The sequence below is a fragment of the Leptinotarsa decemlineata genome, unplaced genomic scaffold, assembly GCF_025532065.1.
Source record: "Leptinotarsa decemlineata unplaced genomic scaffold, Ldec_3_MD MMD2_tig00000882_RagTag_RagTag, whole genome shotgun sequence".
Taxonomy (NCBI): Eukaryota; Metazoa; Arthropoda; class Insecta; order Coleoptera; family Chrysomelidae; genus Leptinotarsa; species Leptinotarsa decemlineata.
Window position 1 is genome coordinate 13046268 of NW_027412556.1, and position 26887 is coordinate 13073154.

Consider the following 26887-nt stretch of genomic DNA (forward strand, 5'->3'; position numbering starts at 1 on the left):
ACTGGTTACATGAATAGCATTTTACAAGTGTTGTTTATCACGAAGAATTTCAAGAACGAGGTTTTAATGATGAACGAGAACGAGAATGTTTCCTACTGATTCACCAAACTCAAACACCTGTTCATGCAGCTACAGTTTCGTAAGAATGTATCATTTTTTCCTCCAACCGATTTTCTGGAGTCTTTGAAGTCAATTAGATACTCATTAGGACAACAAGAGGATTGTTCCGAATTCTTGGGGTTCTTGTTGAATACCTACTCTTCGTGAGCAAAACAATAGAAGAATCAATACTCCTGAGCGCTCTGGATTGAATGATTCCGTACAGTCTATCGCTAATTGCGCACACACCGATTTTGGATGGCCGATTTTATACTATCGTCCAAATTCCAATAGTGAACCACATGTGGGAACGGGACCTGGCACACATGCCTACCCTGATCGGCGTCGACAAACATAAATCGGTGCTCACATTTCACGTAAATCCTAAATTTGGATTTTGAAACTGAGTTTTTCGCATTAACATTATCGTTTTTTTCTCAGGTAATAATCCCAACATCTCGTATATGAAGCTCAGTCGATAATTCAGCTTTTAAGCACACACACACACACTTTTTAATCAATTAAACTTCGTGCACTCGGGATACAACTCGTGAGAAATATTTAAAAAAGGTTGAAAAATTAGTTTGGTACAATCAGTTTCAAATTCCGTCACCGGCCATCTAACCACTGCCGAAATCGAAACTTCCGAATAAACTCGAACCGCGATCAAAGGCGTCGAGACGCCGGCGCTGACCGCAGACGTTGACGACGTCGACGTATTTTTAGCAAACATCAAAAACTATACAGTGAATGCGGCAGTGCGTCCTTCGATAATAGTTCGAATAAATCGAGTTAGTCCGCAAATGAGATTAAACTGATTAAAGAATGGCCCGTTCGATAATATTCCTGGAAACAATTCGTACTTGATCCTAACTACGACGTGGTTCTGTTGATGGAGTGCCAAAAATCTAGTTAGCCTGCGGAATAAATTATTTCTGGTAAGTTTTGTTATGCGATTGCTAATCGGTGATGTTATACAGGATGTCCCTCAGACTGAGTGTTTTCCTCGCTTAATTTTTCAAGGTATTGTTTGTTGATTCGTCATGGGGAATTTTTGACAAGCCTTGTTTACTATTATGACACTGACATTTCAGGTGATGTCCCAATGATGGGTTATGAAATGAAGGGAAACGAGATGATACATTTCTGTAGTTACCTTTTTTAATATTTTTGTGATAATTGCACATTCGAAGATATTCCGTATTGAGAAGAGCATCTTAACACATACCGCATGAGTCTCAAAACAGGAATTTCTAGTTTTGATGAATTTTTTGTATAGTTAGAAACCACATTTCTTCCTGAATAAACATGTGGAGGCCATTCTGGCTTCTCCTGTATATAGAATGTTCCTATACCTGTCAATATATTTCATTATAAAAGACAAAGTAGCATAGGGTTGCTGTTTAGCAGACCTGAAACTGAAACTAAAAGCCCACATCCATCAAGCTTTCCCAGAAAATGTAAATGCTTACAATCTCGAGTTCACTGATCTCCTTAATGAAATTGAACAAAAAACAATTAACTTGGAGATGCAAACTCAATATGTGAACTTGAGAAAGCTTACAACTGACCAACATTAACACTGACCAAATTATTAATAAAGTGAATGGTTTAGAAATCCTATCTTCAAAACTATCAGAAAAACTAGATGATAATAATACAAAGCTGGAAATCTATGAAAACTTAGTGAAAGAAAATTCAACGTAGTAACACCATCCTTCAATCCAATGTATAATGAACCTTCACAAATGAAGCAACTTGTGGATAAACTGAACGAAACTCTAAAGATAGGATCAAGATCCAGAGCTAGAAGTCGAAGTGGGAATCCAAAACGCCGTTCAAGTTCTGACTCTACAGAACGAAAAGAAGTTTGCCACTACCATATACGATTCAAAGAGCGAGCTACTAGATGTACACAACCTTGTCAATTTCAATCCTCTTCTCATCAGGGAAATGGCAAAGCCAGTCGTTGAAGGCGAACAACGATCAAGGCATTAACAATTATTGTCGTCTATTCCTCAGGATCCCTGAAGAACTTATAATAGAAAGGACTGTTCCTTCCCCTACAGTTTTTTCACAATCTTAAAAAAAAACATGATAAAAATGACAGCAATGCCTGGAACTAATCACGATAAACGAAAAGTACACGTATTCATGCAACGAAATATCAACTTGTTCCCATTTGTTCATTGAGAAATGAAAAATGAAAAATATTTCACTATATTAGTCAATGGAAAGCATAAAAATATTAGTATTGACCGTTTGAAACCAGCTTTCGTTGAAGAATACGAGAGAGAGGGAATTGGAGAAAGAACATGTGAAACACAAAGGATACAGAGAAGCATCCAAAAAATTGTTCATTTTGAGTGACCATCGGATCTGTGTGATTATCCTGGTTTCTCCTATATATATGTTCCTATACCAGTCAATATATTTTATTGTAAAAAACGAAGTAGCATAAGGGTGTTATAATAAAATAATTCAGGTTGTTAAAATTGATTATTCAAAAAACTAACATTTTTAATAAAAGTTCTTTGAGTTGTTCAAAGCAAAAAATCATTCCACAAACATTTTGTTGATTTTTTTGGTAAACAGTAAATACATTTATTATCTCCTCTGAAAATCTAACAAAACCAATTCGTAATCAACTTCAAGTGAACGTTTACAAGCCAAACAGTTCATTAGATTCAAGTTCCTTCCATGAACTTTATTCAATCTGTCAGAATTGATTCAAAGAAATCTCAACAGATTTTCCCTGATCTGGGTTATATCATGCTAGTTGCTAGTATACAAATCAACTTTCTTTCAAAAACTGGAGTACAGCTCAAGATATTTATTAACAGTTTTGCGAAAAAGCAACCAAATCCTCGTCCTGGATACCTCTAGGTCGACCACTTCGGGGCTTATCTTTGAGGCCAATATCTCTGGAACAGGTGTTCATCAACACTATCATTGCTAAATGCCTGGTTCATTTTTCAGGCTATTTCGGCAGCGCTTTGGTTCAATTTGAATTCGTAGAGAAAAATCAGCTGAACATAGCCCAATAACATCATTGAAAAAAATCTACATCAATGTTTATAGTACAAAATTCTTTATCTATCGATATATACCACGACACAGTAGAATAAATATTTATTGAGATATGGAGCCACGAAAATACATGTCATCAAAACGGACAAAACTTTAGAAACAACCTAAAGCCCAATTCACACAGGACGGACGTCTGGCAGAGACAAGACGCGGACCTTTGTCCTTCCGCGTCTCTCATATTCTGTGTGAATTGGGCCTAATAGTATGTTTCATAGGAACGAATAGACAACTGAATAAGTTCTTGGATTCCATAAGTCTTCTTCAAACGTCCTTCACATAAAAAATGAAGATGAAAGAAAATGTTTCAATACATTTTCTTGAATCAATATTAACAAACATGATTTTTAAATTTTTCATCTGATGTGAATTTTAATCAAAAAATTATTGTTATGAAACAAATTAATATCAACAACGGTTATAATAGCAATTCTGTAGATTATTGTACAAAAATGTATAAAGTCACACTATAAAAAAATACCCGATTCTAAGTTCTTACAAAATGTAATTTCAAACACGTCTTGAAATATGAATATTGAAAATTACAAGACTTTGGTATCAGGTAGAAACTGTCAGGCGGATTATATTCGATGTTTTACATAAGTCAAACAAGAAGTATGGAAATTTGTGAATTGAAAACTTCACAATACCTTGTGAATGACCGAATCAATTTGAAAAACTTACCTGGCTCAATGTCCTTCCAGGAAATCATACTAGGTAGTAACTAGTAAATTATGGTACCTATTTAAAATAATTAATTATTTGATTGGACGGTATTTAGAAGAGTATAGATGCAAAATGGTTGTAAATTATGGCTACATCATCAATAGTTCTCGCTGCCGCGATTTTGTTTTTATAAAACCTTTATAGTAACAATCTTACAGTAAATTGTATCAGTTTTAAAATCTTACTTCATCATTTCATTGTTATATTATACTTCATGAAAAGTTCTGCACTGATAATTAAAATACGATCGAAAAATATGGTAAAGAGGCTTTTCAAGAGTACATCTTACAGGAAGAAACAAAAATTTTAATTCTGCTCAAGAGAAAATAATCTCTTGAGCAGAATAATCTCTAAATAAATGACAACTAATTTTTTGAATGTAGCTTCAACAAGATGGACGTTATCAATCGTGAAAGTCTGGCAGTCCCTGCTAGAAGACCCTATAATTGTTTCGGGAAGGTTCTCTCTTCCAGTTTCTATCTGAAAGAAACTTCTGTGCACTGAACTCAATTGTTGTGAACTCAAGTAGAAAAGCTTGAACTTTTTTTATTTTTTCCCTTTGAACTTACCTACTTCGAATTGTTTTTAGCGAAATGGCTCTGGTTATGCTGCCAAGCGACCTGCCTTGGTGGGATGCAGTGAAGAAGCAACTGAAGAAAATCGCAGAAACTCGGAACTCATTCGATCTGGTAGAGCGTATGCAGAAAATATACGAGATGTGCAAGTATACATTGTTTACAAAACTAATTTTGGAAGAACCTAAACAATTGACTATTTCAGTGTAAGTTTAGAACCCGATGAAGACCCCGTAGATCCCCGACAGTTAGCTGGATTCTTGAATTTTTTAGATAATGACCTTACAAATGAAGAAAGGAGTACTTTCTTCAGTAAAACGTTGCCAAATATTGCGTCTCGCGCACTCAAAATCAAAGAACTGAAACCAAAAGGTGGCCTCCATTTTAGCTTACAGCAACAAGGTAAATAATAATGAAAACTAATAACTAATATTATCAAACAAATGCTGTCAATATATTACAAACTTATTTTTTGTCTCATTATAGTATCTCTGAGAAAAATGTCTCGAAGCAAGTTCAGTTTCGTAACAATCCAGTTTCATTGTCACCTTATATTTCCGCTCAAAATAGTGAATGAAACTCGTGTTCATCAGTGAAACGATATGTTCACTTTTTTCTTCCCAATAGAAGTTTTTACACTGTAAAACACGTGCTTCACTCTAATCTTTTTGAATTTTATGTCACAATGAGACACTTCATGCTTGGTTGACGTCACAAGTCTGCATGTGGCGCGAATTTTTATTAAAATGTCTTTTCTGGTGTAGATACGATAATGCTTTTATATCTGTATTGTTCAATATTTTTAAATTATGATTTCTATTATGGATTTTTTTACATAAATAGCCAAACTACACAATTATAATTCTATTCGATATCCAATATCTCAAAACTGAAATGCACCCAAAAACAAGCATAATAACAACACTACCGTATGCATTATATTATTTAGAGTATAAAAATATGCTATTATGCATGTTAAGATTGACGTACCCAATTATCAAGGGAAATTATTATTTATTTGATAAAACAAGACAGTTCCTTCAAATGTTGAACGTGAAAACAAAAAACATTTAAGAAATCTTTTTTTGTAATTCTACCGGGTACTTTTTATTTTTCAGCTGACTGTACTGAACTGGAATACTCATTTGTATCATCACTCATAGCGAACGCGTTTTTTTCAACATTTCCAAAGAGGACAGGAAAAACCCATCCAACATTGCAAAATTTTAATTTCGCCGATTTTTTCAAAACTTTAAACAATAATACGCAGAAATCGAAATTGAAGAGTATTTTGTACTATTTCGAATGGTTGGGTAGATCAGACGACTCAAGTGGGACCATGAGAATACTCAGACAGGTCAGAATAATTGATATTTTTCTCTCTAGAAATGAGCATTAGTTACCGTGTTCCTTAAGAAATTACTAAAAAACCTTGAAAAGTATGTAATCCGAGGAAATACTTGATTTCGAATAGCTATTTGTCTGATAGGCATCACCAAGTTGGAATTAGTAATATATTGAGTGAACCAAAACAAATAACATTTGGATTCCCACAAGGTGCCGTTCTCGGGCCACTTCTGTTTAATATCTACATTGGCATTATGTTCCTAACTGACACTTGTGGTGAAATTATCTGATTTGCTGTTTACACTGCCATGTTAGGTAGGTACAGGATCCTGACAAAATCAAAAATATAAAATTGATCATGATTTACTTGAATAGAGACATTTAACTCATATTGAAATTTAATCAGTTCCTGAGTAAGATCTCGTCTTGTATAGCTAGTTTTTAATTGGACTCTATATAAATAACTCAACATTACAAGTTTAGGAATTGTTTTGACAACATTTATACAAAAATTAATACTTATTCTGCTTTAGGTGATGAGTAGTAAAGAATGGTTAACTATAGAAGACTGGTTAGAATGCAACTTGCCTCTTTGTACACTGAAGATCAAACATGATGGAAAACTGGAAAGATCGGAGCAGGATTGCCTACAGATATGCTTTTCTAGTGCCAAAATTGGAGGAAACGTTCTAAGTAATGGATATACACAGGTTCCTATATTTTGTTTTTTGTCTGAAGTAATTTTCAGCTGTAGCTAGGTAGTTAGGGAGTCCCGGTAACATTTTTTATTACGGATTGCTCGTGGATAGGTTTTTTTTTGGTTACTCTCTTGACGTACATTTAATATGATCGTTAGTTCGGAGAATTAAGAAATTAGAAATAAATTAAGAAATAAGAATGTATTTCTGATATAATTCAAGGTCAAACTTACATATTGCATGTTGACCATTTTTGGAACTTTAATGGAGAAAACAAAAACTAGCTCTTCTGAAATTATTCGATTACATTCAAAACTGTTCTTTATATGTGAGTTCTGGCCCTTTTTAAGTGTCATTTTTGATGAGTTATAGGAATGTCTAAATTTGGTGACAGCTCCCGAACTATTGGCAGTTCTGCTGAACGTTGAAGCTTTGGAAGACAACGAAGTATTGACAATAGAGAGAGTGCGGCACTTTTCAAGGATTTCAGATCCCAAACAGAGAGCGTATTTGGAAAGGCTGCAACCACCAAAAGACGTAAGAATCCAATTTTTACATTCAGCGCCAAACTTATCGATGTTTTATTTGCCATCTCTGAAAACTTTTATTTAAACTGTTTTGCAATTAAAAATCTTTTGAAATAAACAAATTGAACATTTTTGAGCAGAATCAGGCTTTCAAGTCCATTTCAGAATTTATGGAAATTGGAATGAGGCCAGTCCTTATTACTGATCCTTGAGGTACAGAAAATATTTTTTTTTCCAGCAAATGACTAAATAATTTAGGACATCGTTCCTAATACCCGTATGTCCTATAATTTTTGAAAGCAATGAATGTTTACCCGTACATAGATGAAGAGACAAAAATACACAGTATCCATGGTATTAACAATGGGGTCAAATTATTCATGAAAATACTCATTTCTGACCAATATCTAATTAACACTGGATGTTGGTGACCAGATTTTGGTGATTTCTGATTCTAATAATTCAAAGTAAAAAAAAAACATCAAGTTATTGTTAAGAAGGCTTATTATTATCTTTTGGAAGACCATTATGAAAGGAAGGTTGAGACAAGAGTAAGAATTTTTCATGAATTATCGACAAACTGGCATTTTCGAAAGAATTGGTTCCTAGGGTGTCAATTTTGAACAGAGACTGAACATTCACTAGATCTCTTCCAGCTATAATAAGTATATAAACATTAAACTGTACGAATTGAAGACAAAGAAACCAATAAAGTAAAAGTTGATATATTTTCATCTCAATTCAAAGTCCCTACAGGAATTGTATTTACGTAATAAATAAATAAACTTTAACATAGGTTCTGAACTTTTGAAATTAATCCACTGGGATTCAGGCTGCTTCCTTGAATTTTCTCTTGACCCAATGTTCATGAGTCCGGATGGCTACTGCGGTTTTTCGATTTGTCTGTAGTTTCTAATCCGTTGAACTGCAGAAACCTCCAGACAGATGTAATAAAATTACTATTATTTGTTTTGAAAATTTTCGACGTTGAAGTAAGTTTTCTAGGAGAAAACTCTAGATGTAGTATAATATTATCATTCATACGGATGTACAATCATGGATCTCACCCTCCTAACGTTTTCAAAGGTGATGAAAGTGTGTGAACCTTTAACGGACATGATGGTACATCCCGAGAGCCCATAATATTCTTATTACTCTATTTCAGATGACCGTCTGTTTTATAGACGCAGAAGACTACACCAAATTGCCGATCGGACAATACGAAGAAGACAATATTTTAAGGGAATTGAACAAATGCCTTCTAGGATTCCAACAGAAACAAACAAAATACCCCCAAAAAGAAAATTGCCAGGGAACCTCCAATAGACGCAGGCGATTGTCTCCAATAGGAGAATCAACGGGTATGCCTTTCCGAAGTTTCTATAGTCATTTCTCCACCGTTCTATTCATTTGTTTATTCCAAAGAAAATTGCATAGAGTACCTATTAATACACCTTATTTGAAAGGACTGTCAATTCTGTATCCAACCCTGTAACACTCTTGACACAAGCAGTGTCAATTTTTTCACTGGAAAGTGAAACTGAACAAAAAATATATCAAATTTTCGATTTGGGCGCCATTAACTTACATACAGCGAACTTCTGTTTCCTCTCTTAAATTTTGAAGAATGTTAGGTTCAACTAGACCACAGCACAAGGTAATTTCTTTCCGTGGATTATCTTCAGTAGTTGGCTGCGTCTCGTAGCTTTTTTCTTTCAACCATCCCCATAAAAGTCCAGTGGAGTCAAATCGGGGGATTTAGGTGGCTCCTTAGAACCTCTCCTTCCAGGCCATCGGTAAGCTATTGAGGTCTATAGGCTCCCCAGTCAGTTGTTGCTTAGACAATTTGTTGAGATTTTATTTCACGTCCAACTGAAAAAAAAAATTATTCTCCATGAAATTCGTATGAAACTTACCTTTTCGCATACTGAAAAACTATATTTTTTAAGTATATTATTTTGATGTACAACCTAAAAAATAACTCGTCAGTTATTCTTCTGAAAACCGATTATTTCAAAAGCAGCGGTGATGTATTTTCATTGAAACATCTTTTAAAAAGTGTACGAGAAGAAAGCGAGTTTCTTCAATAATTCGCATTTTTGATAAACTTTTCCATGGTAATAATAATAATATAAATGGTATTCTTCTTTCGCACCATCTAAAGGTAGATCAATAAAAAAACACCATTTTTTTCAGAATAATGGTATTTTAAAATAAAAATCATCAATTTTTCAATGTTTAACATCAGAACATTAAGAACACAAGTATCGTGAAGAACATGGTTTTGTAGAAGAAAAAGGAAAACGAAAACATTGGTTTTTCCAAATTTTCTCGTAAAGTTTCAGACTATATTAAAAAATGGTTGTCAAAAACCAAAGAAGGCTCAGGATGTGGAGTGTACTCCAGATCACTAAGCCTAAGGATTAAGTGGGGAATGGGAAGAAATACCAGCGTGGTCCAAACAGAACTGGCTGGTATCTCAATCGCCACAAAAGAAATAACCAAGAAAAGAATATCTGGCAAAAACATAACAATCTGCACTGATAGCAGACAAGCACTATTAGCCTTGAACAGACAGCGTATTACCTCAGGGCTAGTACTAGAGTGCCACCAAGATTTAGCCAAAGCCTCGGTAGATTATAACATTATCTTGAGGTGGGTTAAAGGGCACGACAGGAGTAAAGGTAATCGCATTGCCGACTCTTTAGCCAAGGAAGCGGCTGGACTAAGAATTTTAGGACCCAGTGGCACCCACGGCTTGATGACTTCGACAGTTGCGGAACTAGTCAAATGTTACACCCATGCTCAATCTTTAAAGAGATGGGATGAAATCAAAGGATGTAACCTTGCCAGGATCACCTTGGGCGACCCTGGGAAGCTGGCGCCGAAGAAATATCTGGCGATGACCAGGAAAAATTTACGCCTTTCAGTAGGATTTCTGACTGGCCACTGTCAGCTAAGGAAACACCTACATAATATGGGGCTAGTGGACACACCTCTGTGCAGGATGTGTGAACAGGAAGATGAGACTGTCAGGCATGTCCTGTGCGAGTGCCCGGAGTTATCGTCAATAAGAGAGTGTGTGTTCGGCGAGTCTAGGCCTACACCTGCCGATATAAAGGAGATGTCTCCCAGCGACCTGTCCACCTTCCTGGAAAGGACAGGATGGACGATGACCTAGGAGGACATCTCCTCGGGAGGATGTACAATGGGTCACATGCGGCCTAAGTGCGTGGGCTTACACTCACCCTCCCTACTCTACAGATACATTTACAGAAAAAATGGTTGTAAATCTTGATATTTTCTATAACTTTTGTACTCAACTTTTTTCAGTAGAATGAATAGTTTCAGAGGAAATTATAAAAAACCTTTCCAATCCCTAAATTTCATTACATTTCATCCCCTTCACCTTGAATCGACTTCAATATTCATTTTTCCTCAGAACGAACAAAATATCATCTATATTCTCTCTGATAATGTTTATGCTGTTATTACTTTTTTTCTTCTTGGGAATCTAATAGGCTTCTGCACCAGTCTACAACATTCCAACAATATGTTAACAATTACAATCTTCCGTAGGATCAGTCCATTCAGACAATTTGAATCTTCCCCTGATAACTCAGCAGTCTTGTAGTACCAACCAAAGTGGCTCTTGCTCCCCTGTATCGGAAAACAACAATACTTTCAACCAAAGACTGCGTGTTCAACTGGACAGGGAAAAAAATATGCAGACCAGAGGAAAAGTCAGCAACGAAGCTTTGGTACATAGCAGAAGAGGGAGATTTATAGTTCTTGGATCCTCTGGTGAATGCCTGCCGGTCACCAGGTTGCCTCTGGAAGACGAAGAGAGCCTTTATTCCAGCTGCGGGTCATCGGAAGGAGAGTTTGTTAGTGCCAAAACTAGTCTGGATGATGGTAAGATTGAGCTCATCGTTTAATGTTGAGAAAGTTGAGAAAATTGTTATGGACAATCGTCGAATCACTATTAGAGAAGTTGCTAAGGATTTCAGCATATCGGTTAGCTCATGCCATGCAATTTTTTCGTAAATTTTGGGAATGAAGCGTGCGGCAGCGAAATTCGTTTCAAAATTATTTTTGGTTTGGGATTTATCCCAAAATTCATCTTTTCACTCAATTACAACCAAGTATCAGGCTATCTACATTACCGCTGTTTACAAACTTTTCCTTGAATAAATATAAATAATAATGACATCTAAATTTACTATAGTCGTGTGATGGGTATAGGCCCTAATGCGCTTCCTGTTGGCATGTCGAGCATATGTGGTATAAGCCTATACCATCGACATAACGCGGCTCTATGAGTACTTTTATCATCACCTAACTGTGTTAGGAATCACGTTAAAAGGTAAGACCTCGTTAGTCCTAAACTTCTGAGAGTTGTCGTTCGTATGGGGGCGACAGCTGATTAACGGAAAAACATATTTTAAGACAGATTTTTTTTAAAAACGATTAAGGTAAATTTTACTAGTTCAAACTTCCATTGTCTAATATTATTCGAAATCTATAAAAGAGCAAATAAAATTAGCATGAATAGCTAAAATATCATTTGTATTAAGTAATCAAAACGTGAAATGAAACGAATAAAATAATCAAGATGAAAGATGAAAGTGACCACACAGTGTGCTGTCAATCCATATACCTAATAAAAATTAGAAAAAGTTCTAGTATCATGCTTTTTACGTTTTTACTCGTGGGTTGACTAATAATTGACTACACTGAATAATCAAAATTACCTTTCTTTTACTTCAAATACACAAATACTTCATGTCTATCGCCTTACTAAATCACTTCGCGTACCGCACTGTAACGTCCACTTGACTGTGTCGATATTCTCGTGGCTAGCTTTTAAATATCGTAATCGAATGCTGTAGTAATTTCACCTAAGTTCGCTAGCATTATTCTCGCTGCTTCTAGAGTGGCAGGGAATCATCGTACATTCGCGCGCTTTTAGCTACGTCACGTTTGGTTTACGGTTACCAGTGGCGGCCAGCGTTATTTTCTTTCGGGCATAATTTTACATGCTGATGAAATTTGAGATTCATTCTAGGAGTTGATTTGTTTTTGAACACTTGCATGCCTTATTGCACCCATGCGTTGTTTTTCATTTTACATTCAGTGAGTTGGCATCTCAATTTATAGGTAGTGGAGATGAAAATTATCACAAAAGATACAGTATCGACTTGGAGACTCCAGAAAGACGCAGTATATTTGCTCAGAGGTTGAAAGATGCCTTACGGAAAGAAATATCAAGTAGCCTGCCCAGTTCCAGCGAGGGTTCCAGCTACGCTGTAGATATTTCTGTAACAGGCTCTGGAGTACACGATCCTGATATAAGGTTAGTGAAAATTTCAATTGCTGTTTATTCAATATATATATACATACAGGACATAAACCAAATTACTGTAATATCACAGTTTTACATACAAAAAAAATATTTCCAAACGCCTTTTTCTTGAAATGATTGAAATTAATAAGTCTTCTAATTGTATGAATAAGAGAACTGACATTGATAATCTCAGCAGTATATACAGTAACTTGCTGGAACTATACCAAAATTCATATTGATAATAATGAAAATTGTATCAATCAACTTTCCCTTTAGAGTGAAAGATTATCAAATCATCATGCCCATTGAAAAATGACATTTATGTGAAGGTATGACATTTGTCAAACCAAAATTAATGTTTAACTTTTTTCGTCGATTTATATGTTCAATTAATTGTTTTTTACTCATTTTTACTGTAAGTATGATTTGTAATTTTATTCATTGGCAAAAAACCCACAACTCAATAAATTATAGGCCTTAAGAAGCTTCCCACTAGAAGCGAAGTAAAGCAGAGTTTTTGATTTTTGATTTTTTGACTGAGAGACCCCGTTATTCCATTCTACTGTACATTTCTCCAGTCGCTAAGATTCTCAACTTTTATATATATATATTTTTTGATTGATGCAACTAATTTTCTTTCATTGTCAGTATTTTAATATTAACATTTGTTTACAAAAAGTATTCGAAGCTTTAATCACTTCTACATATTATATGCGAGCGCTTTCGATAGCAGGTTGTACTATCATCTTCATGGCTCTACTCAAACTAAACGTTTTATCTTCTTGTTTATACGGTTAGAATGCCTCAGTTCAGGTATTTGTTCTCTCCCTTGTGTTGGAGTTTCTCCTAGTTCCATTGTTTCTAGGAATGTGTATTGTATTGTGCAGTACCTATATTGAATATTAGGTCTTGCTGTGTTTTGATTTGTATTTGTTCCTCGATAAGTGAATTATGACTCTTGAATTTATGGATTAGGTTTTCCCAGATGTCCATACATTACCGTATGGACATAGGCCATAGCTGTACTGCATTCAAAACATTTACTCTCAATGAAATGAATAAATGAATATACAAAATTTATTTTTGAAAATTCTCATTCATAACAAACAAAATAACACATTAACTACGACAAATGTGAAATGACCATAAGTAACCAAGACATTCTTCAACAATGAAGTATTTACTTGAAGGGGATTGAAAAAACATTGTTTTTTGAAGGAGGTATAAATATATATTCCTTTGAATCATATCGTCAACCGACACTTGGCTTTTTCCATAGGAAGAGTTGGGAGTTTGAAGGCCATGGTAGAGGAGTTAGTCTTAGTCTTAGTGACATTCTTCAGTTTACTTCGAGAGCGCGTTGATACAAAGCTATACAACATGGAAGCTAGTTGTTCGAGAACCGTGAAGCGCTCGAAACTGTCAGCATTAAATATAAATGACAAAACAATTGTTATGAATGTTTATAATTCTTTAAGGATACAATATCCGCCCGAAATGGAAAGTAAGGAGGAAGTAGTGCAAAAATGCGCGAGTATGACCAGTGTCAATAGATCGACAATTTTTCGAATTCTAAAGGAGTTTAAGAAAAACAACAGCTTTTTGGAGCCGAAAGTATCCACTGGCAGAAGTATTTAACGCAATATGATGAACACTGAATGGTTCCCTAGCGGAGTCCTCAAGAGACATAGCGGGTAGAAATATCTCAGTGACTTTGTGGATGAATTGCAGTGCCACTTGCTTGAGACGACTATGTTGCTTTCTTTGATATGTTCCGGCATGTTTGCGTTCTTGAAACCCTTTCACTCTCAGTTAATAGCGAATGGACTATATATACAGCAAAAAATGTTTGGTCTATACCTTATTCTATTGGGAGATTTTTTTAAACAGGGTTCGCCGATGTGGATCAACAGGATTCGCTCTTCAAGAAGACTCACTGGATGAATCGTTTCTAGAGAATTCTTTACAGCAGGAGAAGCAGTGGATAGATAAATTCAAAACGAAACAAACGACTTTGAATAGGAAAGAATCTAACAAATCGTCGGAATATAGTTTCAGTACCGAATATAGGTAAGTGAGTCTTACTTTCGCAGAATTTCAAGTCTTTTATGTGACTAAAACTCTTAATGAAACGACAGACATCGTGATAATCAGACACAGTGCTAGGATGAACCACGAATGCATAATTGTATTCAACTATCTTGGATAAATTAGTTTTGAACGCCAAATCTTTGAGTCTAGAGTTGGCACGTCAAAAGCATCGACTAGCAGCACAACTAGTAAGATTTTTTTTAATAACTTATTAATAAAAAATATTTGGGGAAGATTTTTCCGAAACATATATCACATAATAGTCTAAAATGAAATCATGAACATTTGATTATATGAATATAAAGGTTTGTAACAGCATATACAACATTTGAAACAAAAAGTGAAGAAAACTAACTGTATTCTCATTTCTTCACATTCATAATTTCAGATTGTTAGATAGCTCTATATCTTATACCTATTGTATTTTTTCTCAGACGAAATTGTTTTTCATTTTTCAAACCAACTTGGTTTGATTGAATTGAATTAGAAATTTTGTTAAGGACTTTCAGTCAAACATTATACAGTGTGTAAAAGCCAAATGGAAGAAATACATTACTTCGGTTAATGTACATATTTAAAAAAAAATCCGAAACACGTCAAATGTAAATTATAATTTGACATTCTTCAAGGTAAAAAGCCACCCAAACCTTCAACCCCCTTCTCAACTTTTATATATATATATTTTTTGATTGATGCAACTAATTTTCTTTCATTGTCAGTATTTTAATATTAACATTTGTTTACAAAAAGTATTCGAAGCTTTAATCACTTCTACATATTATATGCGAGCGCTTTCGATAGCAGGTTGTACTATCATCTTCATGGCTCTACTCAAACTAAACGTTTTATCTTCTTGTTTATACGGTTAGAATGCCTCAGTTCAGGTATTTGTTCTCTCCCTTGTGTTGGAGTTTCTCCTAGTTCCATTGTTTCTAGGAATGTGTATTGTATTGTGCAGTACCTATATTGAATATTAGGTCTTGCTGTGTTTTGATTTGTATTTGTTCCTCGATAAGTGAATTATGACTCTTGAATTTATGGATTAGGTTTTCCCAGATGTCCATACATTACCGTATGGACATAGGCCATAGCTGTACTGCATTCAAAACATTTACTCTCAATGAAATGAATAAATGAATATACAAAATTTATTTTTGAAAATTCTCATTCATAACAAACAAAATAACACATTAACTACGACAAATGTGAAATGACCATAAGTAACCAAGACATTCTTCAACAATGAAGTATTTACTTGAAGGGGATTGAAAAAACATTGTTTTTTGAAGGAGGTATAAATATATATTCCTTTGAATCATATCGTCAACCGACACTTGGCTTTTTCCATAGGAAGAGTTGGGAGTTTGAAGGCCATGGTAGAGGAGTTAGTCTTAGTCTTAGTGACATTCTTCAGTTTACTTCGAGAGCGCGTTGATACAAAGCTATACAACATGGAAGCTAGTTGTTCGAGAACCGTGAAGCGCTCGAAACTGTCAGCATTAAATATAAATGACAAAACAATTGTTATGAATGTTTATAATTCTTTAAGGATACAATATCCGCCCGAAATGGAAAGTAAGGAGGAAGTAGTGCAAAAATGCGCGAGTATGACCAGTGTCAATAGATCGACAATTTTTCGAATTCTAAAGGAGTTTAAGAAAAACAACAGCTTTTTGGAGCCGAAAGTATCCACTGGCAGAAGTATTTAACGCAATATGATGAACACTGAATGGTTCCCTAGCGGAGTCCTCAAGAGACATAGCGGGTAGAAATATCTCAGTGACTTTGTGGATGAATTGCAGTGCCACTTGCTTGAGACGACTATGTTGCTTTCTTTGATATGTTCCGGCATGTTTGCGTTCTTGAAACCCTTTCACTCTCAGTTAATAGCGAATGGACTATATATACAGCAAAAAATGTTTGGTCTATACCTTATTCTATTGGGAGATTTTTTTAAACAGGGTTCGCCGATGTGGATCAACAGGATTCGCTCTTCAAGAAGACTCACTGGATGAATCGTTTCTAGAGAATTCTTTACAGCAGGAGAAGCAGTGGATAGATAAATTCAAAACGAAACAAACGACTTTGAATAGGAAAGAATCTAACAAATCGTCGGAATATAGTTTCAGTACCGAATATAGGTAAGTGAGTCTTACTTTCGCAGAATTTCAAGTCTTTTATGTGACTAAAACTCTTAATGAAACGACAGACATCGTGATAATCAGACACAGTGCTAGGATGAACCACGAATGCATAATTGTATTCAACTATCTTGGATGAGCAAGGTTCCAATTGTCTGTCGATCCCTTAGATGTCATATTTGTACGAGAAAATATTCATATTAATAAAATGAAAGTGTAACTGTTTTTGTACATGGAAGAATTATATTACTGGAGTTTTTTTCCAACACCAAACCGTTATTTTTACACCTCGACACGTGTTTAGATCATCCATGTGATCATCTTCAAGAGGAAGATCAAACTAAATATACTTAGAATATTATACTCATTAATACTATAGATATCTCTTCTAGGTACCTGCGTCTTAATTGTCTTAAATTAATTTCACAATACTGCCTAATATACCAGCCCGAAATTAATTTTACCATGTGTCCATATGTAATAGTCAGGTAAATCTAATAATCAAAATATTATTTTAACGAGCTATATAGTATACTATTAGATATTGTATTTACCATCGTTATTCATAATATTATTATGTTTACTTATTTCTACTCTCTCATAGGCATCTAGATGCCTGTTGTAGTTAACTTGTCTAATTATTCTTAACGAACTAAAGTCTATGAAATGGTTTTGTTGCAAAATATGATGGGCGACTGCCATATATTAAGTGTGTTAAGTGTTTCTTATATCTTAATAGATCTTTTTGTATGTCCATAATATTTTGCATCACAATCCTTACATTTAATTTTCTAAATTCCAGACTTTTCCGAATTCTTAGACCATGCTCTCTCCAGAAGTTCATCTTTTAGCGATTTGGTATTCTCATCGAATTTGCTCATTATTTGAATTCAAATCACCCCCACGAATAAATATGTTTCTCCTGATTCAGTCAAGTTATCCCACAGTCTCTTCTATAGTACTGATTTCTTTCCAGAACAATCTAGCTCCTTCTCCTCCAATTCTTGCTTCAATTCGGCGACTTTCAAGGCCACTAGGCGCACTTTCCTCGAACACATTTTGTCTCTTATTGTCTATTTTCTACAAAACTGTATATGTCCATTGATTTCAATCGAGTCCGAAAACACTTATTTACTTTCACAAGTCTATTTTTCGCGAGAAAGGTCTATCAGTTTATATTTCCGTAGTCCGGTACTGTCCACTTCACGAAACACAACGAATCATCAGTCTCTCTGTGCGAACAAATATGTCTTATAGTCAATTTCACCGCAATACAAAGATTTTCTACCAAGCGCTCACAGATTTATTTTACAAATCAACTTCTGATCACCACTTGTAACAAATTAAAGAATTAACTGTACTAAACAAATTTATCTGTTTAAAAAATCTGTTTAAAATCTGTTTTTCCGTTAATCCAACAATATTTCACTAATCACAAATTAATTTATTTATTACAACACTTAGCAAATAACGTTTAATTTATTTCCACTATTTGAATTTCTTGTTTAGCCGCTCGATTCACTTTCTGAACTGCCCTCATGCGTCGGGAAGCCGTGCTTATATCGGTAACGGTCCTTTCAAGAAATCTGTAACCGGTTCGGTTCTAGAGTTTTACCGGCGATTTCCGACTGCATTCTTTCGCGGTAATGTCATATGTTTGTTCCCTGAGTTGGCCAGCATATCGGTCAGGGACGGCTTCAGATTCGTAACATTATATTCACAATATTGACGGCGATCATTTATACCTTTATTATTCGTATTGATTATCTAGTTGATGTGATTTTCATTTCCACAGTTCAGAGTTAGAAGAAGTATACGAGCAATTTTCTCGATGGCTGGATAATCCTCTACTGGAAGAAACAGAAAAAGGTGTGAAGAGGGAACTGGATGCCAGAGAAGTGGCTGTAGTTCGATTTGCAGGTATTATAACGCAATGTGAGAATTTTGCTAGGTTGTCATTTTCTACAAAGCTTGATTTGGCTTGCGATACAAGTATTCTTTTTGAAATAGCCCTTCTAAAAATAATGTTCATTATTTTTATTTTTTTCCATTACTACGTATATAGGATTCTTACTTTTTCAGGATCAATTCTGAAACGAACCTTGAGTGAATCTTTTGTTGGGATACCTGTTCCTTTGACAGAAAGTTGTGATCCAAACTCAGGGAACAACGAGGAATTCTGCACACAACGAAACAAATTAGTTTTGAACGCCAAATCTTTGAGTCTAGAGTTGGCACGTCAAAAGCATCGACTAGCAGCACAACTAGTAAGATTTTTTTTAATAACTTATTAATAAAAAATATTTGGGGAAGATTTTTCCGAAACATATATCACATAATAGTCTAAAATGAAATCATGAACATTTGATTATATGAATATAAAGGTTTGTAACAGCATATACAACATTTGAAACAAAAAGTGAAGAAAACTAACTGTATTCTCATTTCTTCACATTCATAATTTCAGATTGTTAGATAGCTCTATATCTTATACCTATTGTATTTTTTCTCAGACGAAATTGTTTTTCATTTTTCAAACCAACTTGGTTTGATTGAATTGAATTAGAAATTTTGTTAAGGACTTTCAGTCAAACATTATACAGTGTGTAAAAGCCAAATGGAAGAAATACATTACTTCGGTTAATGTACATATTTAAAAAAAAATCCGAAACACGTCAAATGTAAATTATAATTTGACATTCTTCAAGGTAAAAAGCCACCCAAACCTTCAACCCCCTTCGAATGACAGGTACAACCCCCGATTTTTTAAATGGGAAGTATAGGTTTGTGATATATCGTTTGAAAGGTCTCTTCATTCTCTATTCAAAAATGTTATCTTTTTCAAGTTTATTGCAACAATTAAAATAAATTAATATCATGTGGTTACCGAAATTTGATAAAATACACTCAAAAACCAAAATGTAATGCAAAACATATTGAAATGTTGAATAAGAAAAAGAACTATGGATGCTAAATAAGTAGATGTTCAAAATATTCACCGCGAACGTCTTGGCAACATCCTAATCTCAAATAAAACTGCCTTCTAACATTATTTAACATATCAGGCGTGACCGGCCTATTAGCAAGCGTTATTCGTTCTTTTAAGTCATTATCTGAAGGTTTAGTTTTGTACACATTGCTCTTTACATATCCTCATAAAAAGAAATCTAATGATGAAAGATCAGGTGATTGCGCTGGCCATTCAATCGATTCTCGCCTCCCTACCCACCGATTGGGAAATTTTGTATCGAGGTATTGCCGGACATTAACTTAGTAATGTGGTGGTGCTCTGGTCTGCTGAAAACATATCCTATTCAATGGAAATTGAGTGTTTCCTGGATCAGGATATAAATTTGCCAAACTTGGAATGACATCATTTTGAAGTAATGCCAAATAATTATCGTCATTCAAGTTGCCCTCAATGAAAAAGGGATCGATGATATGGTTTCCTACAACCCCTGCCCAAACATTAACCTTTTGAGGGTATTGCGTGTGTTCTTCTCTTATCCAGTGAGGATTTTCCGTTGACCAGTAGCGGCAATTTTGCCGATTAGCATGATCGTTGAGAAACAAAATACACTCATCAGAAAACATAACTTCTTCTAATTGGATGCTATTGTTATCCAACATGTCAATCATTTGCTCATAAAAATGAGTTGTTCTATCAAAATCGTATTCCATGAGCTCCTGAGTAGGTATCATTTTGTAGGGATGCATTTCATTTAATTTTAATATGTTTGCTATCGATGTATGGCTAACATTGAATGTAATGGATGCCTGTCTACTCGATATATGTGGGTTTTCCTCAAACTCGAGCATCACGCCTTATTTGAGTTCATCACTCATTGCATTGGCAGCTGCTTTTTTCATCTGCCCCACATGACCAAGCTCGCAAATCTTCTTCTCTATTTTGCTTATTGTTCCTTGAGATATGGGTTCCATGAAATAGGCGAGCTACTTTCTGTTATTTTATGCATTTCCGTTAATCCAACTATTTGTCAGACTTGAAGTTAACGAACTTTAAACTTAAATTAAAATACTGACAAATGATGTTTTTAAAAAATACCATCTAAAAAGAACATTGCTATGGTTTTTGCTTACTTTCTTATTATCAATACCTCAAAAAGAAGTTTTGAGAATATTGCAATAAGTTTTGAGTATGTTTTATCGAATTTCGGTAACTACATAAATTCAATTTATTTTATCTCAATTGTTGCAATAAACTTGAAAGCGATAACATTTTTGAATAGAGAATGAAGATACCTTTCAAACGAAATATCGCAAGCCTATACTTCCTATTTAAAAAATACACTGTATGAATATAGATGTTCATAACAGCATACACAACATTTGAAACAAAAAGTTAAAAAAATTAATGAAAAAAAATGTATTCTCATTTCTTCACATTTATTATTTCAGATTGATAGCTCTATATATTAGGTATATCTGTTTCATTTTTTCTCCAAGGAAATTGTTTTTAATTTTACAAACCATTGTTTGATTGAATTGAATTAGAAATTTTGTTAAGAACTTTCAAACATTATATAGTGTCTGGGTCTGCATTCAATCATACTTTTGATATCTTTGAATGGTTTGTATGAACATAATCTATCATTACTGAATTCACTCTCAAGTAAGTATAATAGTTGAACCACATGCAAACAAAACATGATAAACATAATTGACTCCTTCGATATTTACAGTAACAATGAACCTCAGTATGGGGTGATAACATTTCAAAAATTACTTCAATATTTAGCTTGATCCTTGACTGTAAAACGTTTTTTAACAGAGTAGTGCAGCAGATCCAAAAGCAAAGAAGAAAACTTCCCCCTCATTAACAAAAGCTCTGGCTAGTGACGCTTTAACTCCAGAAATTTTAACAAAAACAAAAAATCCTAGAGCTTGGTTTCTGTCGTGTGTTAACGAGGCTATAATTCAGACATTAGAAGACATTTCTGTTAACGTGACTTTGCCCCCAAGCGAAAAGGTAAATAATGAGTAATTGTTGTGTTTTGATTACTAACACAATTAACACTTAGCAGCAAGAAAATGGATTCTATTGTTGAACAGTGAAATGAAACAACGCTTTAATGTGAGGTTTTCACTGAACAGTTTTACAAAAATGCAACACCTGTTTCGCTATACAATAGCTTCTTCAGGCGTATTTATAATATAGACACTGAGAGACAATCTACATTTCATACTTTGCTTAGTTTCGAATGAAAATATCAACTTTGGATGAAGATTAAAAGTTAATTAGTAAGATTTGTGGGTACTATTTCTAGTGAATTCCACGTTATAGTTCAAGTAAACGATATAGTACAATCTACCTTTCAACAGCTCCCCTCCAATAATATAGTTAGGGAGATAACTAATTTTGTTATTCAATAATAATTTCTGATTATATAAGAATCACAATAACTATATAATGTATATATAAAAATATATATAATAAGTATTTCGTTTACATAGGTGAGTGGGAAAGTAGGGATTCAAATAACTCACATATATATACAATCGATCGCTTCAAAAACACTTCACTAACTTCCTTTGAAAGCTTCAGATACTTCCTCTTCCATCCAGTCGTCTTCGGTACTATTAGATACTTACCTATTCTTTAATTAGCTCTATTACCTTCCTATCAAATTTTGGAAAATTATTTTTAAGCCTGATGCTTTTTTTCAATTTTCCCCAAATCAACTCGATGGGATTGAAAACACAAAAATAGGGGGAAGTCTCATTATGGTGTGTCCATACTTTTCATCAATACTCTCAAGGGCAAGGTCTGTAAAACTTCAAGTAGTTGGTTTTTGGGATAGCAATCTTTAAACAACAAATTGTTATCCATTAAAGAACTTTGTATTCCTAGTTTCTTTACCCAATTCTAAAGAGTTATGTCACAGCAGCTCATGTTATAGCCGGAAGTATTCAATTTCTTCTTTATGATTTCATTTGTAGGAATCTCATTATTTTTGTAACAGTCATATATTGTTTTTTTTCAATGATTTTATTAGATGAACATCTAAAGGTTTTGGTAATCCTGTATCACATCGCGTTTTGCGTTCATAAGGTTGGTTTTTGACTATTTTACGTACAGTTGAGAAAATAATTTCAGTCAAATCTGATGTTGCGAACCGCCAATTCTTAGTCCATGTGGACTATTTAGCAGCCGGTTCATTTCTATGTATTGGTTTGTTTGGCCTTTGAGAGTGCCGGCAACTTTAAGTGTGCACAATACCGTTTACTTCGACTATACAAAAAAGTGCTGTTCTCAATATAAAAATGGAGAAGGAGAGAGAAGTTATCCATCTGATATCTTTTAATATAAATTACCGTTTTGAAAACTAGGCCGATTTCAAAAATAACTCGTAGGTTACAGTGGAAAAACGATGAGATTCTAATTTTAACAGATTCTGAAGAAAATTTTTATTCTTCCAAAAAAAATATTTCACCATGAGATTTACGGAAAATAGAAATGTACTTGACAGTTCAATAACCTATTAACAAAAAATCAATAATCTGCATATTGTACACCACTCTTTTTTCGTTTAAAACTTATTGGGAAGATGTAGGTGATATACATGCTCATTGTATGAGAACACAGGTTCAACAAAAATATCAAAATTTCGTTTTTGTGAATAACCAGCTTATGGAACCTAGCGATAAAAAAATTAAAAAAAGTTCTGGATCATGCAATGGAATGTATTCAATTTATATAATTTTATCACTTACATACAGGGCCGGATTTGAAATTTTGGGGGCCCCGGGGGCAACGAAAGAGTACAGACCCGTAATATAAATTATTTTTCAGATTTTTTTACTTATTTCATTTCTCGACCAAATAAAAAATTGATAGTACATGGAAACTTGTAATCGCGACCTTCTGATATAAGTAATCTTAGTAAAAATGCAAAAAAATGTTTGGCAGGCAAAACGTAAAAGTTGCTGACCCGTCAAAATTTGGATATTTTTTATCTTTATTGTGGAGGCTCCGGGACGGAAGCCCGGCCTGCCCACCTCTAAATATAAATTTTACAGATGATGCGAATCACGTGACTACATTTTCTTCGCTTACTTTTCATCTCGATCGCAACAGAGATAGACGGTAAAGTCAAATTTCGAATAAAGCTATTCATAACAAAAACTTCCATATAACGCAGACTTTACTGGTCGCACTGTATTTGTAATCGTGTAATCTTTTACACGAAGCTACAGGACACACTTCCATTATGCATCTCGAATGTTTATCTGTGCGATGAATGAGCCTTTTAGATGAGCTGAGGATTGACAGAAAATGAGACCAGCGCATTGCTGAAAGAGCTAAAGGCTATCCCAAAGATCGAGATTGAGAAGTGTTCCGAGGACTAGAAGAAGCGCTAGCACCAGTGCATGATATTTAATGGAGACTATTTTGAAGGCGACAACATAATTGTAGACGAATGAATAAATATGTCTCTCAAAAAATAAATATTCCCATTATTTTTTAACATACTCATATTATGTGTATTGATTACAATTCAATTGATTACAGTTCTGTTCACCTGCTTTTGTATTTTTTCTAATCAATTTTCTACAGGAGCCTAATACCGCTGTTATATTATGAGTTAGGTTAGGTTAGGTTTATGTCCAAAGTAGGGTCTATCCCAACCTCTACTACAACTGCGATGATTTATTTACTCACACTGAGAGTATGAGTATAATATACATATTGACTTTTCCAGCTTTCCCAAATCTCAGAAACACCTGGTAACGGTCTCAAATCAGTCTCGACTGGCAACTGGGGCTGCGGTTCTTCCAGAAAAGGTGACGTCCAACTCAAAGTAATTATCCAGTGGCTGGCTGCCAGTGTAGCAGGGGTGCCATCCTTGATCTACTACACCTACGGTCATCAACAACTGGCCAAACTAGACACGGTGTGCCGAATCCTGATCGACAGGAAGTGGACGGTAAAAGACTTGGCTCAAGCGGCTCTCAGGTATTCGAAGAACGTGTTGCGCGGCAAAGAGTTGAGCGGAACCCTGTTCGAAGAACTGATTGGCGTCGATAGGACAGTGTAGGGGATCAAAAAGTGTACACTTTCACAGCTGGAGATAACTGTGACAGAGCTATTTTTCGGGTTTGTTGTCCGTGGTCTGCAGGGTTTTATGCCTGACGTTTCTTCTACGACTGCAGTAGATATTATCGAAGGCAGTGAGGTAACATACGTAGTACTTTAGTTGTCCTTATACCACGTACTACATTGTTCAAGGTTGCCAGGCCGTTTTTATTGTATTGCTATCGGGCGTAGCTTTGTTTCTATTGGTTAAATTAAATACCCGATACGTGTGCCATTTATTGCAAGTAGTCAGATTTTATTTGAAAATTATTTCTCTGTTTTCGAATTCTACCGTCTCCTTATGTAGTCTTGGATAGTAGTTCTATCGAGCACTTTGGATAAACGCAAAAACATTGGTGCCTTAACGAAAACCTTCCGAATCTAAGATCAGTTAAGGATCCAAGAGAGTCTTTAGCAACCTAAGATCCCTTGTAGCTAAGGAATGTTCTATATTGAAAATATGAAGAGAAATCTAAGTAGCAGGCTCTCTGAACATAAGAGAAACTGTCAGCTGACGTTTCACTTCATGCATTTCTAAGTAGGCACTATCACACTATCCAGCATTTAAACAGGCATTCAATGACGCAAATAAAAAAAAACAGTATCAGTCTTCAGTCATCACCTGGAATATAAAAATGCACCTGTAATTGTTCAGAATGGGGAAACGTTAAATCGGTCTATTTATGTTAACAGCTTCAACCAATATTTTAAATAAGTGACTGACCGTACTAGTAATCTACCTGTAGATATGTTTTTCCGCATACTCTCTGAATGGAATGCTTTAGAAATCATAAATCGATTGAAGAATTCCAGATCCTGTGGTGATGACGAAATATCTGATGTTCTTATCAAACAAACTTCTTCATGCATTATCAAACCTTTGAAGTTTTTTAGAAATATGTCTTCAGAACATGGTATTTTTCCTGACAGATTAAAACGTCATTCTCTTATTCAAATAAGGTGATTCAACAAATATATCCAAATACAGAGTTTTAACGTTATGCACTAGTATATATAAAGTGTTCGAATCAGCTGTAATGGAACAACTACTTTCATTCTTGAATAAAAATGCAACATTTTCAGTAAATTAACATGGTTTCACAAAAAGCATCAGCTTTGGATGGGTCCAAGGTGGTTCTTGGGCTATTCTAAAGCTTTTGTCAGTGTTAACCATCAAATTCTGCTACATGAATTATCGAGATATACTATTAGAGGTATAGTCAATGATTGGTTTGATTCATATTCTTCCGATCTGCCGTCACTAGTGGTGTATCCTAAGGGTCCATTTTAGGTCCTACTTTGTTCATTGCTCTTATCAATGATTTAATTCACGCCATTGGTAGAAACAATGACTTCTATATAATAGCTTTATATGCTGATGATATCATCATCTTGTTCACACATAATAATTATGACAGCTGTGCTCTTCTCACTGAATAAGTTTATGACAAAGTTAGCCATTATGCAATTCAGTCTGTCAAGACTCTCAGAAATAACCATTTCTTTAAATAAAACAATCCTTGAATATCAAGTACAATAAAAAATGAATGGGTTGGTATTTGATTGTAACCTCAAATACACCAAACAAATTGAGTTTTTTTGCACTAAACTGCTGGAACGATATATGCTTTAAAAACTTTACTTCAGAGAAATGGGTATCTTGAAATTAATATCACTGTACATTCAGAAGATTTCTTGTACTGTTTTAAAAAAATAAATCAGTTTTCAACCAGATTCGTGAAGATCATTAGTACGCCACAAGACAAAACACTCTTATTGCCGAGTAAGCACGGTATAACTTTATGCCTAAAAGTTTATTATATGCTGGTTGCAAAATACAGAATTAGGAATACCTACTGCAAGCCTTGTGTGGGTCATTTTTTAAGGCGTGTTTCATTGTATTTGACACTTTTTTGTGAATATTCTAACTTGACGTTTTAATAAAATGAAGGAACTACTACTACTACTACCGATAAATCAGCAGTAACGAAATATCCTCCGACAGAAGGATCCACATTATTGTGTTTGTAGAGGACCAAATGTGTGATAGAATTCAGAGCTACTATCCATGACTATACAGGATAGTGATAACATTGCTATATTTCAAACTATAACAAATATTTTGATTTCTTACTTGATAAAAAGGACAGG

At 34.6% G+C, this 26887-nt stretch overlaps 1 protein-coding gene and 1 long non-coding RNA gene across 2 annotated transcripts; one reads left to right on the forward strand and one right to left on the reverse strand.

Moving 5' to 3' along the window:
• The first annotated feature begins 759 nt into the window (after window positions 1-759).
• Window positions 760-26887, forward strand: LOC111512709 (uncharacterized). The gene is made up of 14 exons (XM_074175044.1): window positions 760-1037; window positions 4502-4636; window positions 4693-4889; window positions 5606-5844; window positions 6368-6544; window positions 6905-7069; window positions 8225-8420; window positions 10639-10974; window positions 12220-12415; window positions 14297-14476; window positions 18434-18558; window positions 18721-18905; window positions 21431-21628; window positions 24363-26887. Exons 2-14 carry the CDS (start codon window positions 4506-4508, stop codon window positions 24696-24698), a joined length of 2661 nt encoding a protein of 886 aa, XP_074031145.1. The 5' UTR covers window positions 760-1037; window positions 4502-4505; the 3' UTR covers window positions 24699-26887.
• LOC141482170 (uncharacterized) lies at window positions 7772-8919 on the reverse strand. Its single transcript, XR_012465384.1, has 2 exons — window positions 8652-8919; window positions 7772-8599 (listed from the first exon to the last, which is right to left on the reverse strand). It is a non-coding gene; the product is annotated as an uncharacterized lncRNA (long non-coding RNA).